At 44.3% G+C, this 17,251-nt stretch overlaps 1 protein-coding gene across 1 annotated transcript in view; it reads right to left on the reverse strand.

Annotated features, from left to right (window-relative positions):
* LOC118370141 (alpha-1,6-mannosylglycoprotein 6-beta-N-acetylglucosaminyltransferase A-like) overlaps positions 1-17,251 on the reverse strand; it is a 110,081-nt gene that overhangs the window by 54,582 nt on the left and 38,248 nt on the right. Inside the window, exons 4-6 of the mRNA XM_052499059.1 lie at positions 6,210-6,286; positions 4,108-4,197; positions 2,226-2,297 (exon numbers count right to left, since the gene is read on the reverse strand). Coding sequence (XP_052355019.1) covers positions 2,226-2,297; positions 4,108-4,197; positions 6,210-6,286 — 239 coding nt within the window. The remainder of the gene's footprint in view (positions 1-2,225; positions 2,298-4,107; positions 4,198-6,209; positions 6,287-17,251) is intronic.

The raw sequence follows: 17,251 nt of genomic DNA on the forward strand, positions 1-17,251 counted from the left end.
ACGCAAGATCTCACCCCGTGGGGTCAAAATGATCACAAGCAAAAATCCCAGAACCACGCGGGGGGACCTAGTGAATGACCTGCAGAGAACTGGGACCAAAGTAACAGAGCCTACCATCAGTAACACACTACGCCGCCAGGGACTCAAATCCTGCAGTGCCAGACGTGTCCCCCTGCTTAAGCCAGTACATGTCCAGGCCAGTCTGATGTTTGCTAGAGAGCATTTGGATGATCCAGAAGAAGATTGGGAGAATGTCATATGGTCAGATGAAACCAAAATATAACTTTTTGGTAAAAACACAACTCGTTGGGTTTGGAGGAAAAAGAATGCTGAGTTGCATCCAAAGAACACCATACCTACTGTGAAGCATGGGGGTGGAAACATCATGTTTGGGGCTGTTTTTCTGCAAAGGGAGCAGGACGACTGATCCGTGTAAAGGAAAGAATGAATGGGGCCATGTATCGTGAGATTTTGAGTGAAAACCTCCTTCCATCAGCAAGGGCATTGAAGATGAAACGTGGCTGGGTCTTTTAACATGACAATGATCCCAAACACACCGCCCGGGCAACGAAGGAGTGGTTTCAAGGTCCTAGAGTGGCCTAGCCAGTCTCCAGATCTCAACCCCATAGAAAATCATTGGAGGGAGTTGAAAGTCCATGTTGCCCAGCAACAGCCCCAAAACGTCACTGCACTAGAGGAGATCTGCATGGAGGAATGGGCCAAAATATACTAGCAACAGTGTGTGAAAACCTTGTGAAGACTTACAGAAAACATTTGCTCTGTCATTGCCAACAAAGTGTATATAACAAAGTATTGAGATAAACTTTTGTTATTGACCAAATACTTATTTTCCACCATAATTTGCAATAAATTCATTAAAAATCCTACAATGTGATTTTCTGGATTTTTCTTTCTCATTTTGTCTGTCATAGTTGAAGTGTACCTATGATGAAAATTGCAGGCCTCTCATCTTTTTAAGTGGGAGAACTTGCACAATTGGTGGCTGACTAAATACCTTTTTGCCCCACTGTATGTAGGATTTGAGGTCATTTGTAGATCAGTGATTCTGTAACGCTGTCAAAATCTCCAACACGCACATTGGATACACAGGACATAGAGGGGATTCTTATCAACTTAAACACTAAAGCTACAGAGTGCCAAGTTCTGCCAGGCGCTCTTTGCATTGCAAAGATGTATGGCCCCTCATTGAACGCAGGAATGCAATGATACCAATCTACACATTTCTCCGCTTCTCTCGGGTCAATAATTAAGAAAGCTTTCCCCACAGGCGGCTTGGTTGAGATGTCGTCCTGCCTGCCATTAACAGCTGCTAAAGCTGGGGAAACAACGCACTAACAATGCTCTGGCAGTGTATTACCATCCCTCATCAGGACAGGAAATCACTGGGAGAGAAAAGTCTGGGGGACCGTGTCCGAAATGGCACCCTATTCCCTATATAAGTGCACTACTTTTATCCCATAGCGTTATGGGCCCAGGTCAACAACAACAACATCAGCCACCATCAATGGTGATCTCAAAAACAAAAGGACACCCGAAGGGGGGCAAAGAGTATTACATTTGGACTTATCGCATTATCCACAACCAGGAGTATATTTAAAGTCAATAACAGCGAGCCACGCCCGGAGTTCTGACCTCAGACGGCCCTGTAAGGAGATTTAAGCGAGTGCCCATTGGCATGGCGACCGGCGTCATGGTATAAATCCTCTCCCGCTCTATAGTCAGTTACTAACGCAATCACTGGAGTGACTCGACTCTTCAGACAGTGTGTGTTAGCCGATGTGCAGCATCTAACGTTGCTTATGCATTAGTCGGTACCATTTGAGCTAAAAGACAAGTGGAAGAGGTCATTTCTAAAGAGCACATGTTCTAACATTATAAAAGCTATTCAATGCCCTCGTGACTTTTGTGGCATTTGTCTTCAGGCTGGGTATTCTGTCTGGCCAGTCCCCAGAGTGGTGAGAGTGAAAAGGACTGACCAGGCTGTTGGGTCTTTCAGCAGGGTGCAGAGACGGGCACTTAACGCCCTTTTCACTATTGTGTTTTAGGATATTTTCTTATCACGTTGTCATTTTCACATCGTGCCAACCCGAACCAAACTGTGTTGGCTCTAATATTTCCGTTGTCCTTTCCAGCGCGGTTCAAGCAACTATACTCAGTTTGTCTCGGCTTGGCAGTGTGGAAAGCCCTTCAGTTCAGACACTCACCTGGCCCCTCCGGTCGGCCTCCTCGTCCAATGTCTTGGTCCTCCAGGGCAGGTGCGGGCACCAGTTCTCCACCTAAAATGACATTAACATCAGAAGGAACTGAGATGGAAAAATGGAAAATATGACAGAGTATGGGGCCTGTGAACTCTGCCAACGGAGAGGAGAGAGAGGAGGACGCAGGGGCGAGGAAGGGACACTAGGGTTTAGGGTTGTGTCCCAAAATGGCACCCGCTTCCCTATGTGGTGCACTACATTAGATAAGAGCCATATAGGCCCTGGTCAAAAGTAATTTACTATATATAGGAAATAGGGTAACATTTGGGATGCCGCCTAGGAGGAAAATCAGGCAATCATTAGGCAGGTAATTGTTTCAGTGAAAGCAGATGTCATGCCGACAGTGGCCTGGCTCACTTTGATCTCACTTCAGAGGTTCTGATGGGGGAGGGGGTGTTTGATGCATCGAATAGCAATGGTGGGCCCAGCCTCACTGAGTGCAGATACAGAGATAGACAGAGAAACAATTTGGCCCCACCCTTCTGTAATGACATCCTATTCCCCATATAGTGCACTACTTTTGGGGTTTCTGGCTGATAGGGTGTAGGGCTCTAGCCAAAAGTAGAGAGGCAGAGAGAGAACGAACAAGGCTGATACTACATGGAAATACATGCATATCGCCATTGTGAAAGCAAGTCACACCGACTGAGATAGAGCGCCGTCTCTCTGCATAGACCTCTCACTGGCTGCGTACCTAAAAGTTCCCTATGGTCCCTAGTCAGAGTTACTGTACTAAATAGGGAATAGAATGGTATTTGGTACGCAGCCACCCTCTCTCTCCCTTAAAGGAGAATTCCACCCACACACACAGTCCCAAAATGTTTTTACATGTCAGCAATCAAGTTCTCATGCTATATAAACGTTCAGAATACAGAAATACAGCCGGTGTTATGCATTTTGCATCATATGATGCTGAGTGTTGCATAACATGGAGTTTTCCTTTAATGGATAAGGTACATGTCTCTCCCAACAGGTATTTTCAGTAGAGTAAAATTACACTGCACTTCCCCCAAGCACTGATCTCAACATTTATAAGCTCCCACATCTGACCAGCTCCCACATCTGACCAAGAATAATCAACATAAAGAGTCAGGGACTTGAGTTTGATTAAAAACTTCAGTTCAGTCATTGCTACTTAGCAATGAGCTTCTCATTGACCAACAGAGGACAAACCTTATTTGTGAACGCTACGGTATAAATGGGCTTTACATCTGTAGTGTTGTGTTTGGGTGTGCATGCCGTACTCGCTAGGGTCATCAGAATGCTACGGTATAAATGGGCTTTACATCTGGAGTGTTGTGTTTGGGTGTGCATACCGTACTCGCTAGGGTCATCAGAATGCTACAGTATAAATGGGCTTTACATCTGGAGTGTTGTGTTTGGGTGTGCATACCGTACTCGCTAGGGTCATCAGAATGCTACGGTATAAATTGGCTTTACATCTGGAGTGTTGTGTTTGGGTGTGCGTACCGTACTCGCTAGGGTCATCAGAATGCTACGGTATAAATGGGCTTTACATCTGGAGTGTTGTGTTTGGGTGTGCGTACCGTACTCGCTAGGGTCATCAGAATGCTACAGTACATGTTTCCATATCAACTCCTAGGAAAATAATCTGCGCTGTAGTATAATTCACAAGTACATAGTTCAGTCGTTAAGGGCGCGTGGAGTTGTAGTGGATGAATACGTAAAGAGCTGGGGCGTTCCACGTCCCCTAGGCTGTTAACACTGAATGTCAATGAGTAGATCAAACCACACTGTAGCCACTGTGCGCACGGACACAGACACACGTGCACAGACACGTGCACAGACACACACAGACACCACTCACCTCGCTGAGATATATGAAGAAGGAGCAGGTGGAGCCGTCCACGCCGTAGTTAGTGTAGCATGAGTCTGACCGCCACATGTCCTTCATCCACTGAGGAAGAGGAGGAGAGACTTAATCAGGACTGAACACAATTAGGTTCCAGTTTAGCCTACCAATCCACATGCCTTGGCCAGTCCTCCCATCCCATGTGTAGGAGCTCTGAGCTATTTGACCAGACCCGTGTGTGTGTGTGTGTGTGTGTGTGTGTGTGTGTGTGTGTGTGTGTGTGTGTGTGTGTGTGTGTGTGTGTGTGTGTACCCAATACAAGAAAAAGAACCAGGCAATATAAGCAAAGAAACAGGGACAAAAAAAAAGTGACTCTGGACAAAGTGTCAATGGCACTGAAAATGAAAAAGTGTTTTTTTGTTGAATGGGCTGACATTTGAGATTCAACCGCAAAAATACATTATTTTCAGATGTTCACAGATGGAGATGTGCAAAACGGCAGGTAGCATAGTGGTTAGTGTTGGGAAAGTAACCGAAAGGTTGCTGGATCGAATCCCCGAGCTGACACGGTAAAAATATGTCGTTCTGCCCCTGAACAAGGCAGTTAACCCACTGTTCCTAGGCCGTCATTGTAAATAAGAATGTGTTCTTAACTGACTTGCCTAGTTAAATAAAGGTTAAAGAAAGAAGAAAGAAAAATCTGCTGAAGCCCAGTGAAGGAGCAGAGTGAAGGAGCAGAGTGAAGGAGCAGAGTGAAGAAGCAGAGTAAAGAAGCAGAGTAAAGAAGCAGAGTGGGGATACGACTTGGCCAAGGCTACGGGGGAATATGGCAATCACTTACAGTCTGGGTTAGGAATAATGGTGTTCCACTCCAACACTGACACATTAAGGCTGAGTCTCAAATGACACCCTATTCATTATGGGCCCTTGTCAAAAGTAGTGCACGACATAGGGAATAGGCTGCCATTTGGGACGTAGCCTGCCATTGCCTCTTTCCATCACTGCAATTTCCATAAGATTTTTCTATCCGATTTCCATCCCATTGTTTTTGAATGTCTAGGCTATGCAGAGTCGGTGTAGGTTTATATGAGACTGCCCTAACTAATTCCACTGAGATTGACAGCCACCCAAGTAAGTCCCATGGAATCATGGTCACGCAGGGCAGATGAAAACATCACGTGCAGCTAATTGACTTGAAAAGGTATTCGACAGGGGTTTATGAATTCCGAAGTATATTGTAATGGGAAGGAGCAAGAAGTCTTCAATATGTCTTTTGTTCCCGCTGAAAACCTTGAGAAAGATTATTCTAATAATAATTATTCCATCCATCAGAGCACAATAACAGGAAGGAAAAGGATGCCAGTCGGAAGTTTGTACCATGTACAGTATTATATAGCACTGTGACAGCTGGGATTTCCACCATATCCATAAAAACGCCAGAGGAATAAAAGAAACTGTCTGAAGTTATTTTACGAGCCAACAGTTTAGTCAGCAGAAACATTTAGGCCACGCGCAACAGAATACACTGAAAAGCTGCATTCTGATTTAACCTCAATGAAACACTTGAGATTTAATGTGGTTGAAATAATCCCATTTAAAAAAAGAGAAAGGAGATAGACATTTGAGACAAAGGGAAGCTAAATAGGACAAAACAGCTCATCTGTTTCCGCTAGGGAGCCTGTTTGAGCCCTGTTTTGTCTCTTTTAAAAATGGTGATCGGCTAGCCATGCCTGCCTTTCCTTGGTGCCAGCGGAGGCTTGGGAGCAGCGCACAGAGCAGATGGCCTTTATGATATGACGGTATCTGCTCCGGGCAGACTCTGGCCTGGGGCTGGAGGGCTGTGATTACTGCTGCTGCTTACTGTCTGTGTGTGTGTGTGTGTGTGTGTGTGTGTGTGTGTGTGTGTGTGTGTGTGTGTGTGTGTGTGTGTGTGTGTGTGTGTGTGTGTGTGTGTGTGTGTGTGTGTGTGTGTGCGCCTGTGTGCGTGTGTGCGTGTGTGCCTGTGTGCCTGTGTGCGTGTGTGCGTGTGTGCGTGTGTGCCTGTGTGCCTGTGTGCATGTGTGCGTGTGTGCGTGCCTGTGTGCGTGTGTGCGTGTGTGCGTGTGTATGTCACTGACCTTGACTTTGCCCTCACAGTGAGGGAAGCCATCCATGGGGGGAAGCTCACATTTCTCCTGAGCGCCGTTCAGCAGATCTGAGGAAAGAGAGGAGAGAGAGAGGAGAAAAAGAGAGGAGAGAAAAAGAGAGGAGAGAGAAAAGAGAGAGAGGAGAGAGGAGAGAAAAAGAGAGGAGCGAGAGGAGAGAACAAAAGAGGAGAGAGAGATAGAGAGAAGAGAAAAAGAGGAGAGAAAAAAGAAGGGATCAACAAACCGCGCAGGTCTGGAATTGACAAACTAAGACGACACGGAGAGATCAATACACAGGCATGAATGAACACACACCTGTGCACATACACACTGCCTCAGGCATGTATGCGCATGACACAAAAATACACACACACACTTTGGGTTTACACAACAAAAAGCTCAGGACAACCAATGACTTCACTGGGTCTGTAATTCCATGTACCCTCAGGGAGGTGAAGGGTACTTGGAAGAGACTGAACACGGCCCAGAACTGAAACAACATATGTATGTATGTGATGTGTGCTGTCTCCCAATAGCACGAGCACAGGTAGCGTGACTTGTGTGACCACATGGTACCATCCATCCAGCCAGCCAGCCAGACATCGCGACAGATACATGATGCCAGTGAGGCTATGCTGTGCTATGCTATGCTGCTCCCCTGGCCGGGCATACAGTGGTGATTTCTATACCGGATGCAGCAGACTGACGCAGGTTCAGATAAGCTCGCTCTCTGCCAGCCTCACACCGTGACAACAGACATGGGTGGAGTTTAGATATGTCGGCGGCACTAAAAGGCGTTAATGGAACGGGGTGCTGGGAAAAGTCACATTCCAATAAAGAAAATGTGATGGCATCACCCATAAATAAAAGATGACTCGTTTCAATCGTTTTTTTGTAAAAAAAAAAAAAGAAGAAGAAAATGATTGGGTGCGTCCCAAAATGCCCCTCTGTTTCCTATATAGTGCAAAACCTTAGCGCACTCGTGTTCCTGTGAGGATGAAAACACTAGGGTTGGGGGAAGGTGTCCCATGAAAGAAATGGCTGTTACATGACAGAGGTGATGAGGCTCAGTCAGGGCTTTATTTTCTCAGGGGGCTGTCTGAAAGGCTGTCATCATGCCCATGGTCGTGATTGCCCTGTCCATTAGGCTGGTACTCTCTCACAGTCCGAGGGAAACTTAGTTTGGACTGACAAGAGGATATTGCCATTGGGGCCTGTGGCTTGGCCATGAGTGAAATACAGGTATCAGCTCTGACCTTTAAACGAGTTCGATAACAATAAGGGAACCTTTGCAGACTGCGTGTCTTGTCCTGTTAAAAATCTCTTAACAGTCACTACCTGTTCTGTGAACATTTGTTCTGAAGAGCAAAGCATCTGCACAAAATGGATAGAAAAAAAGAGGCAGGCTTTTTACCATTTGCGACCCATGGGGAGCTTGCCGATAACAAAGAGGCAGGATCTTTACTATTTGCGACCCATGGGGAGCTTGCCAATAAAAAAGGGGGCAGGATTTTTACCATTTGCGACCCATGGGGAGCTTGCCAATAACAAAGAGGCATGATTTTTACCATTTGCGACCCATGGGGAGCTTGCCAATAAAAATGGGCAGGATCTTTAACATTTGCGACCCATAGGGAGCTTGCCAATAACGAAGAGGCAGGATCTTTACCATTTGCGACCCATGGGGAGCTTGCCAATAAAAATGGGCAGGATCTTTAACATTTGCGACCCATAGGGAGCTTGCCAATAACGAAGAGGCAGGATCTTTACCATTTGCGACCCATGGGGAGCTTGCCAATAAAAATGGGCAGGATCTTTAACATTTGCGACGCATAGGGAGCTTGCCAATAACGAAGAGGCAGGATCTTTACCATTTGCGACCCATGGGGAGCATGCCAATAACAAAAGGCAGACTGAGTGACCAAATCGTGCATCCAAAAGTCCTGCGGCTTGTACAGAGCCAAATATTAGACAATGCATCACTTTGTTCTCTAGCGATTGATCAGTCCTAGATTAATTATGAAACCTTCAGGGTCGGCTCAGCCCAAACGCCAAGTTCTGACGAGGCCCGCCATGATTGGGCTAAAGACTAAAACTCTACGGCCCGTAGTCCAATGACAATTCATCCTTCTGTACCGAGTAGCATTCACTAAGAAAGAAAGAGATTTCAGTGAGAGAGAAGAAAATGTATCAGAATTCTATTGAACAGAACGTCATGTGATCTCTGCACACAAAGCCATTCTATCCTACCACGTCAGGAGTGTGTGTGTGTGTGTGTGTGTGTGTGTGTGTGTGTGTGTGTGTGTGTGTGTGTGTGTGTGTGTGTGTGTGTGTGTGTGAGTTACTGGGAGGGGACCTCATTCTGATAATATATAGTCTCTACTCCAAGAAAAATCACTGATTGAAATGAATTTAATTCGCACAGAGCTTTGACTTAATAACCCTCGACGTAAAGAGCACATGCTGCGACACGGCCCTCTCGTCTATTTTAACATCTTTGTTGTTTTCATACTCACAATGGCTGCGCAATACATCATTTATATAATAGACAGCATAGTGGCGGATAGAGAAGACAAATGAGAACGCTCCGGGGTGAAGTTCCACCTAGGTACAGATCTAGGATGAGCTTCCCTCCCTCAAACTTAGCATTAACCATAGGGAGGTAAACGCAAAACTGACTCGAGATCAGCATCTAGCGGACACTTCAACGCTGCTATTCACCAACTTCCAGTGGGTCCAAACCACCTAAAGATGCCTTTGAAGCTGCTCCCGTTTCAGCCATTATCTGCTTGAAGAAGCCTTAGAGCGAGATGAGAGAGAAGACAGTCAATCGGCGTTTTTGAGGGGATCCCTTTGAACGAAGGCGATGCGCAGAATCAATCATCACATAATGAGTAGCCCCTAGCAGTGATTCTGCACAGTCCAACTGCAGTGGAATCACACGTGCCCAGCGCTACACCCTGAGCCAGTGTGTGCGACACCGCAGGCTATGCAGTTGGTTTCATGTTCCTATTTACTGTGTGTATTTCTGTATTCTGCCGTGCTAATCTGGAAAAGAGACCAAGGTATCAATATGACTCCCGGTTAAAACAAAGGTGAAATTAATGCAGAAATGGACAACAGTCATGTGGTCATGAGACGGCTAGCCTGAGACAAAAGGCCTAAGGTTTAGCCACGGTTTCCCAGGGCAACAGGAGCAGGAGAACAATAGGGGGAGGCAGACAGAGTATTATTCAAGTATTTTCTACACACACACACACACACACACACCCCCTCCCTCCCTCCCTCCTCCTGACAAGAAAGAGACCAGCTGATATGAGCCGAGACTGGCTGAGATCTCACCAGCCAGTGTGTCAGTGACAAAACATGGCTCCTTAAGTCGCTGCTGCTTTAATCAAGCAGAAAGAGCTGCCTATCGCCAAGTGGCAGGCTAAATATAGCCGCATTCTAATCAAACGTCAGAGAGGTGGTATTTAAACCTAACAAGAGATCTTTCCACATCCTGTGCTCCACAGAGCATCTTTAAGCCTGATGAGCATCTTTAGTCTGATGAACCCGCACAGCGATGTTTAGGATTTAGATTGACATGCTGCGCTGTGGTCACGGCAACTGCAAGACTTGCATAATAGTGCTCTGTGGAACATGCACACGGTATTACGGGGCTGTGTCTGAAAGTACCAGCAGAGCTACCCGTCTCTGAGTAAACACACACACCCGCACACACATGGACAAAGACACATGGGGGTAGGTGGTCTGTGAGGAAATGTCCTTTGAACCCATTCTCCTAGTCTGTTGGTATAAACCCCCGGTTTGAGGTCAACCACAACACACACGTGCCTCATAGCAGGACCGTTGTGCTAGAAACGTAACTCTGCAAAGGAATAGTCTATCGCAATAGCAGACAGAGCGAAATCCCTCTCCTGCACGAAGGGGAAATGAAGGCTAACGGCAAGCAAAGCCAATCGTCTGATAATGCGTTCCCCGATAAGCCCTCCGCGGGCCTAACCCACACCTCTACGTGACAGGGACAGAGAGAACTAAGACGAGGACGATGATAGAAAGATTGCGCAAGACCACTTCCACAGAATGCAGGAAACATGAGGGTGCTCGTCAACGACACAGTACTAGTGGAGATCCTTGAGGAGGAGTTCTATGGTTTACAAAATGTCATCCGACCAGACTGGAGTTGCAAACATTCATTCCATTATTATACACTTTGCTCGAAATCCAGATGGAACTGTTAATAGATCATATAAAGATCCAGACAATCACAAAATACAATTCTGGAATTTTACAAGCCTAAAATCAGACAAGGCAGCAGCTACTAGCAGTAGTAGTGCTGTATGTCCAAGGTGGGAAGAGGGAGGAAGCATTTCTCTCTCCTTTGTCATTCTGCTTCTCTGAGTTGATCCCAAAGCTAAACCCAGGTCTAGCATGGGTTAACTCAAAATGGACTTTGGGACTAAATGCATCAAGCTTAAAGTTACACCCGCTCCTCTTCTTCAGCCCCCCTTCAAACTCATTCCTCTCCTCACAGTCCTGCGCTCATCACCATCCACCTCCTGACATTCGAAGACTTCTGGAAGCATTACGTAAGGAAGAAGCCACTCAACAATGAATGGTACCGTTAGAGTGGGAGAGATTCATGGGGTACCTCCAAAATGGCACCCTATTCCCTATATCGTGCTCTACTTATGACCTGAGGGCCCTGGTCAAAAGTAGTGCACTATATAGGACATATGGTGCAATTTCAGACACAACCATGGTCCAGCGCCATAATGGCAAGATATAAAAAATAGATTTCCCCCGCTTTTCATCTCTTTCAACGCTTCTGTTCCATCAAGACCACAGCTCCGACTTTGGGTGTACTTTACCGTGCGAGTGAAGACATCTTTGAACACCTCATCAATTAAGCAAGAGGCAGCTAATGGAGAGTGCCCTCTCAGCCACAGAACAGCTGTAGGCTCTCAGTGTGGTGACAGGAGGAGAGGGGTGTGTGTGTGTGTGTGTGTTTTCCTACATTATCAGGACCCCAATGTCCTAACAATTCACCCGAATGTCCTGACAAGGTTGGAAAACACGAACTTTTTTTAAAAAGCCGGGACTTTTTGTTGTTGTCGAAGTTGGTCAAATGCTATTTCAAGCTTAAGGTTTAGGTTTTTGGGGTTAAGTTTAGGGTTTTGGGGTTTAAGGTAAGGGTTAGGGGGGAAACAATCTGGAATTCCACAAAAATAAAGTTGTGTGGACTAGAGGTCGATTTTTCAACACTGATACCGATTATTGGAGGACCAAAAAAAGCCGATACCGATTAATTGGCTGATTTGACAATTACAACAATACTGAATGAACCCTTATTTTAACTTAATACATCAATAAATCAATTTAGTCTCAAGTAAATAATGAAACATGTTCAATTTGGTTTAAATAATGCAAAAACAAAAGTGTCGGAAAAGAAAGTAAAAGTGCAATATGTGCCATGTAAGAAAGCTAACATTTAAGTTCCTTGCTCAGAACATGAGAACATATGAAAGCTGGTGGTTCCTTTCAACATGAGTCTTCAATATTCCCAGGTAAGAAGTTTTAGGTTGTAGTTATTATAGGACTATTTCTCTCTATACCATTTGTATTTCATATACCTTTGACCATTGGATGTTCTAATAGGTACTTTAGTATTGCCAGCCTAATCTCAGGAGTTGATAGGCTTGAAGTCATAAACAGCGCAATGCTTGAAGCACAGCGAAGCGCAGGAAAGTGCTGTTTGAATGAATGCTTACGAGCCTGCTGCTGCCTACCACCGCTCAGTCAGACTGCTCTATCAAATCATAGACTTAATTATAATATAATAACACACAGAAATACCCGCCTTAGGGCATTAATATGGTCAAATTCATGTTAGCAGGCAGTATTAACTAAATATGCAGGTTTAAAATATATACTTGTGTATTGATTTTAAGAAAGGCATTGATGTTTATGGTTAGGTACACACTGGTGCAACGACAGTGCTTTTTTCACGAATGCGCTTGTTAAATCACCCGTTTGGCGAAGTAGGCTGTGATTCAATGATAAATTAACAGGCACCGCATCGATTATATGCAACACTGGACAAGCTAGATAAACTAGTAATATCATCAACCATGTGTAGTTAACTAGTGATTATGTTAAGATTGATTGTTTTTTTTATAACTTTAATGCTAGTTAGCACCTAACCTTGGCTCCTTACTGCACTCACATAACAGGTAGTCATTCTGCCATGCAGTCTCCTCGTGGAGTGCAACGTAATCGGCCATAATCGGTGTCCAAAAATGCCAATTACCGATTGTTATGTAAACTTGAAATCGGCCCTAATTAAATCGGCCATTCCGAGGAATCGGTCGACCTCTAGTGTGGACTTTGAGGGGATGTTGTGGAAGTGGAGAAGCTGGATGATGACCATAAGCAGGGGGTGATTTTCCATGGAGGAAAAACCCACACCTGGAGCGAGGCTGCCAGCATGGCTGCTGTTGATTGACTCTAGTCTGGAGAAGTCATCCAGAACAGTCTTTATTCCCTACAGGACCTCACAACAGCGTAGGAACAGAACAACATGTACATCCTAGTGTGTGTGTGTGTGTGTGTGTGTGTGTGTGTGTGTGTGTGTGTGCACTCGTGCCGTTCTCAGCTACAGGCTTCTCACCAGGGACCGGTTTCCCAAAAGCATCTTAAGGCTAAGTTCATTGACCTCAATGGCTCTAACGGCGAACTTAGCCTCGAGCTCAATAGTTCTAATGATTAACTTAGCCTTAAGATCATTTAGGGAAACCAGTCCCAGAACTTCAGTCTCGCGGCAGGTTAAATAACAAAAGGTTCCCAGAGTCCCTGTGGCAACCAAAAGCCTTGATTTATCATCTCATCATCTCCCAAGCATGACTAACATTCCCCGGTTTCAAATTAATTAAGAAGAGCTGTGTAATATTTACTAATGAGTCAAAGCCGCAATGCTGGGAAGAATCCATTGTGAGGATAACATTTCTGAGAATTCAGATAGGTCAGGGACAGGGCTTTGAATAGCATTTCAATAACATTTGAATAACATTGACTCTGTACCGGCCCCCCGGTATATAGCCTCGTTATTGTAATTTTATTGTGTTACTTTATATATACTTTTTATATTTTACTTTTCTTTATTTAATAAATATTTTCTTAACTCTATTTCTTGAACTGCATTGTTGGTTAAGAGCTTGTAAAATAAGCATTTTGCCTGTTGTATTCGGTGCATGTGACAAATCAAATTTGATCTTACATTTCCAATCCTCATTCAAAAGGCGTCAATGTGCTGTCTGGGTTGAAGTTGCTCTTAGACTCTGTATTTCCTCCACTAATGGTTAACAGGGCCTAAAAGTAACACCAGCGCGTAGATTTTGGGATTGTCGGGCGAACTGTCTATTTCACCAGCCACGTTGACGGGTGGTCAGGACGAGCATTTCACTCACATTTGTGAATACAAATAGTCAAGAATTATCTAATTTATAGTCAAACAAATGCTGCAGAAGCTGTTTTCAAAGTATTTCTGCCTTTTCGTTTCATAGCTGGTAAATGAACCGCACAAAGTCAAAGAACTACGAATCCTATATAGCTTATTCTTCTTTGAGCTACAACACCGCCTGGCTGCGCGGTGTTGAGTGAAATACACATTTTTAGAAGCGCTGCGCAACAGGCATAAAAGTCTGTCTAATTTACTTGAAACTAAAGTCTACTGAAGTGGGACGCTGTTGTGTTTCTTGGCTAGTTACATTGTTTTGTTCACAAGCTAGGATGTTTTTCTAAACTGGAGTTTCAACTGCTAGGGAAGAAAATAAAAACGCTTCTACCAGTCAGAATCAATCTCAAAAGGTGAACGCGGGACTTAGGTCGAGCCACCAAGGCAAACTTAAAAAGGGCAGGTGAACATTTTTGTCTCCTCTGTGATACACCATATATACAAAAGTGGTGGATTCAGCTATTTCTGCCACACCCGTTCCTGATTGTTCGTCGGGAGCTCCATGAGCAGCCCCACACAAGCCAAGCCAAAGATCAGCATGCGCAATGCCAAGTGTCGGCTGGAGTGGTGTAAATCTCGCCGCCATTGGAGCAGTGGAAACACGTTCTCTGGAGTGATGAATCTGGGTTTGGCAGACGCCAGGAGAACGCTACCTGCCCGAATGCATAGTGCCTACTGTACTGTTTAGTGGAGTAGGAATAATGGTCTGGGTTGTTTTCATGGTTCGGGCTAGGCCCCTTAGTTCCTGTGAAGGGAAATCTCAACGCTACAACAAACAATGACATTCTAGACAATTCAGTGCTTCCAACTTTGTGGAAGGCCCTTTCCTGTTTCAGCATGACAACAGCCCCAGCGCACAAAGCGAGGTACACACAGAAATGGTTTGTTGAGATCAGTGTGAAAGAACTTGACTGGCCTGCAAAGAGCCCAGAGCTCAACCCCATTGAACACCTTTGGGATTAATTGGAACACCGACTGCGAGCCAGGCCTAATCTCCCAACTTCAGTGCCCGACCTCACTAATGCTTGTGGCTAAATGGAAGTAAGTCTCTGCAGCAATGTTTCAACATCTAGCAAAATGTCTTCCCAGAAGAGTGGAGGCTGTTATAGCAGAAAAGGGGTGACCAACTCCATATTAATGCTCATGACTTTGGAATGAGATGTTCGATGAGCAGGTGTCCACATACTTTTGGTCATGTAGTGTATTTTGGTATAATAAAAAAATATTCAATATACTAGATGAGTTACTTCTTACTAGTTATACATTTATTAAAAATAAATATTACAAAGTATGCTCATCCGTTTTTTGATGTTTTGTTGGTGTACTTTTAAAGTCACAAAAATATTTTGGGCTGGTTTAAAAAATCTGTGTGGCTGGTACAGTTGATGTCGGAGGCTTATATACACCTTAGCCAAATACATTTAAACTCAGTTTTTCACAATTACTGACATAGTAAATAGTAAATATTCCCTGTTTTAGGTCAGTTAGGATCACCACTTTATATTAAGAATGTAAAATGTCAGAATAATAGTAGAGAGAAGAATTTATTTAAGCTTTTATTTATTTCATCACATTCCCAGCGGGTCAGAAGTTTACATGCATAATAAGTTGATTGAATTTTTGCCTATTCCTCCTGACAGGGCTGGTGTAACTGAGTCAAGTTTGTAGGCCTCCTTGCTCACACACGCTATTTCAGTTCTGCCCACACATTTTCTATAGGATTGAGGTCAGGGCTTTGTGATGGCCACTCCAATACCTTGACTTCGTTGTCCTTAAGCCATTTTGCCACAACTCTGGAAGTATGCTTAGGGTCATTGTCCATTTGGAAGACCCATTTGCGACCAAGCTTTCACTTCCTGGCTAATGTCTTGAGATTTGGCTTCAATATATCCACATCATCTCCCTCTCTCATGATGCCATCTATTTTGTGAAGTGCACCAGTCCCTCCTGCAGCAAAGCATCCACACAACATGATGAAACCAACCCCGTGCTTCACGGTGGGGATGGTGTTCTTCAGCTTGCAGGCCTTCCCTTTTTTTCTCCAAACATAACAATGGTCATTATGGCCAAACAGTTCCATTTTTGTTTCATCAGACCAGAGGACATTTCTCCAAAAAGTACGATCTTTGTCCCCATGTGCAGTTGCAAACCATAGTCTGCCTTTTTTTATGGCGGTTTTGGAGCAGTGGCTTCTTCCTTGCTGAGCGGACTTTCAGGTTATGTCGATATAGGACTCGTTTTTACTGTGGATATAGATACTTTTGTACTGGTTTCTTCCAGCATCTTCACAAGGTCCTTTGCTGTTGTTCTGGGATTGATTTGCACTTTTCGCACCAAAGTACGTTCATCTCGAGGAGACAGAACGCGACTCCTTCCTGAGAGTTATGACGGCTGCGTGATCCCATGGTGTTTATTCTTGCGTACTATGGCATACTATTGTTTATTCTTGTGTACTAAACCTTCAGGCGCTTGGATTATTATTATTTTTTTTTTAGATCTTGGCTGATTTCTTTTGATTTTCCCATGATGTCAAGTAGAGGCACTGAGTTTGAAGGTAGGCTTTGAAATACATCCACAGGTACACCTCCAATTGACTCAAATGATGTCAATTAGCCTATCAGAAGTTTCTAAAGCCATGACATCATTTTCTGGAATTTTCCAAGCTGTTTAAAGGCACCATCAACTTAGTGTACGTAAACTTCTGACCCACTGGAATTGGAATACAGTGAATGAGTGAAATAATCTGTCTGCAAACAATTGTTGGAAAAATGACTTGTGTCATGCACAAAGTAGATGCCCTAACCAACTTGCCAAAACTATAGCTTGTTAACAAGAAATTTGTGGAAAAAGAGTTTTAATGACTCCAACCTACGTGTATGTAAACTTCCAACTTCAACTGTAGATTATTAAATCTACTTGCCACAGTGGCTGGTGGACCAAAAAGTTAATTTAGGCCCTGATGGTTAAGATTAGGATTGGGGGAGGAGAAACTGATCCAAGATCTGTACCTATAGGAGAAACTTTACCCCAAAGAAGTACAAGAAGTCATGTGTTCCCCATCACAGTTCTGATATTTTATGGTCTTTCCTCCCCCAACCCTAACCGTAACATTTTTTTTCCACTAAAAAGGTTAAACTGACAAAAGATCAGCATCTAAGTGCAATTTCACTCTACACCCAGCAACACTAGCTAGCACCAGTATAACTAGCCTGTAGTCAAATGTCTCATACTGTAGCTACAATATTTGCATAGCATTACCCATGCAAGGAAAACATTGGTCCTTTCCAAGGCTGCATGATGTCATGTTACAGTGTGTACAGCCAGCACGAAACAATCACGCCTTGTTACTGACTGTAGAGGGATCAGGCTTGATTAAGTGTATCCCTCATTATGACTCCTGTCAACAGAAATATCAGCACATTCTCAACTACCTGATTCAAATCAATACAACCGAGGTTAGACTAGTCAGGTCCCAGATCAGTTTGTGTGGCCTTGCCAATTCCTGTCACGTCAAGTG

Source organism: Oncorhynchus keta, chromosome 37 (genome assembly GCF_023373465.1).
Source record: "Oncorhynchus keta strain PuntledgeMale-10-30-2019 chromosome 37, Oket_V2, whole genome shotgun sequence".
NCBI classification, from domain to species: Eukaryota; Metazoa; Chordata; class Actinopteri; order Salmoniformes; family Salmonidae; genus Oncorhynchus; species Oncorhynchus keta.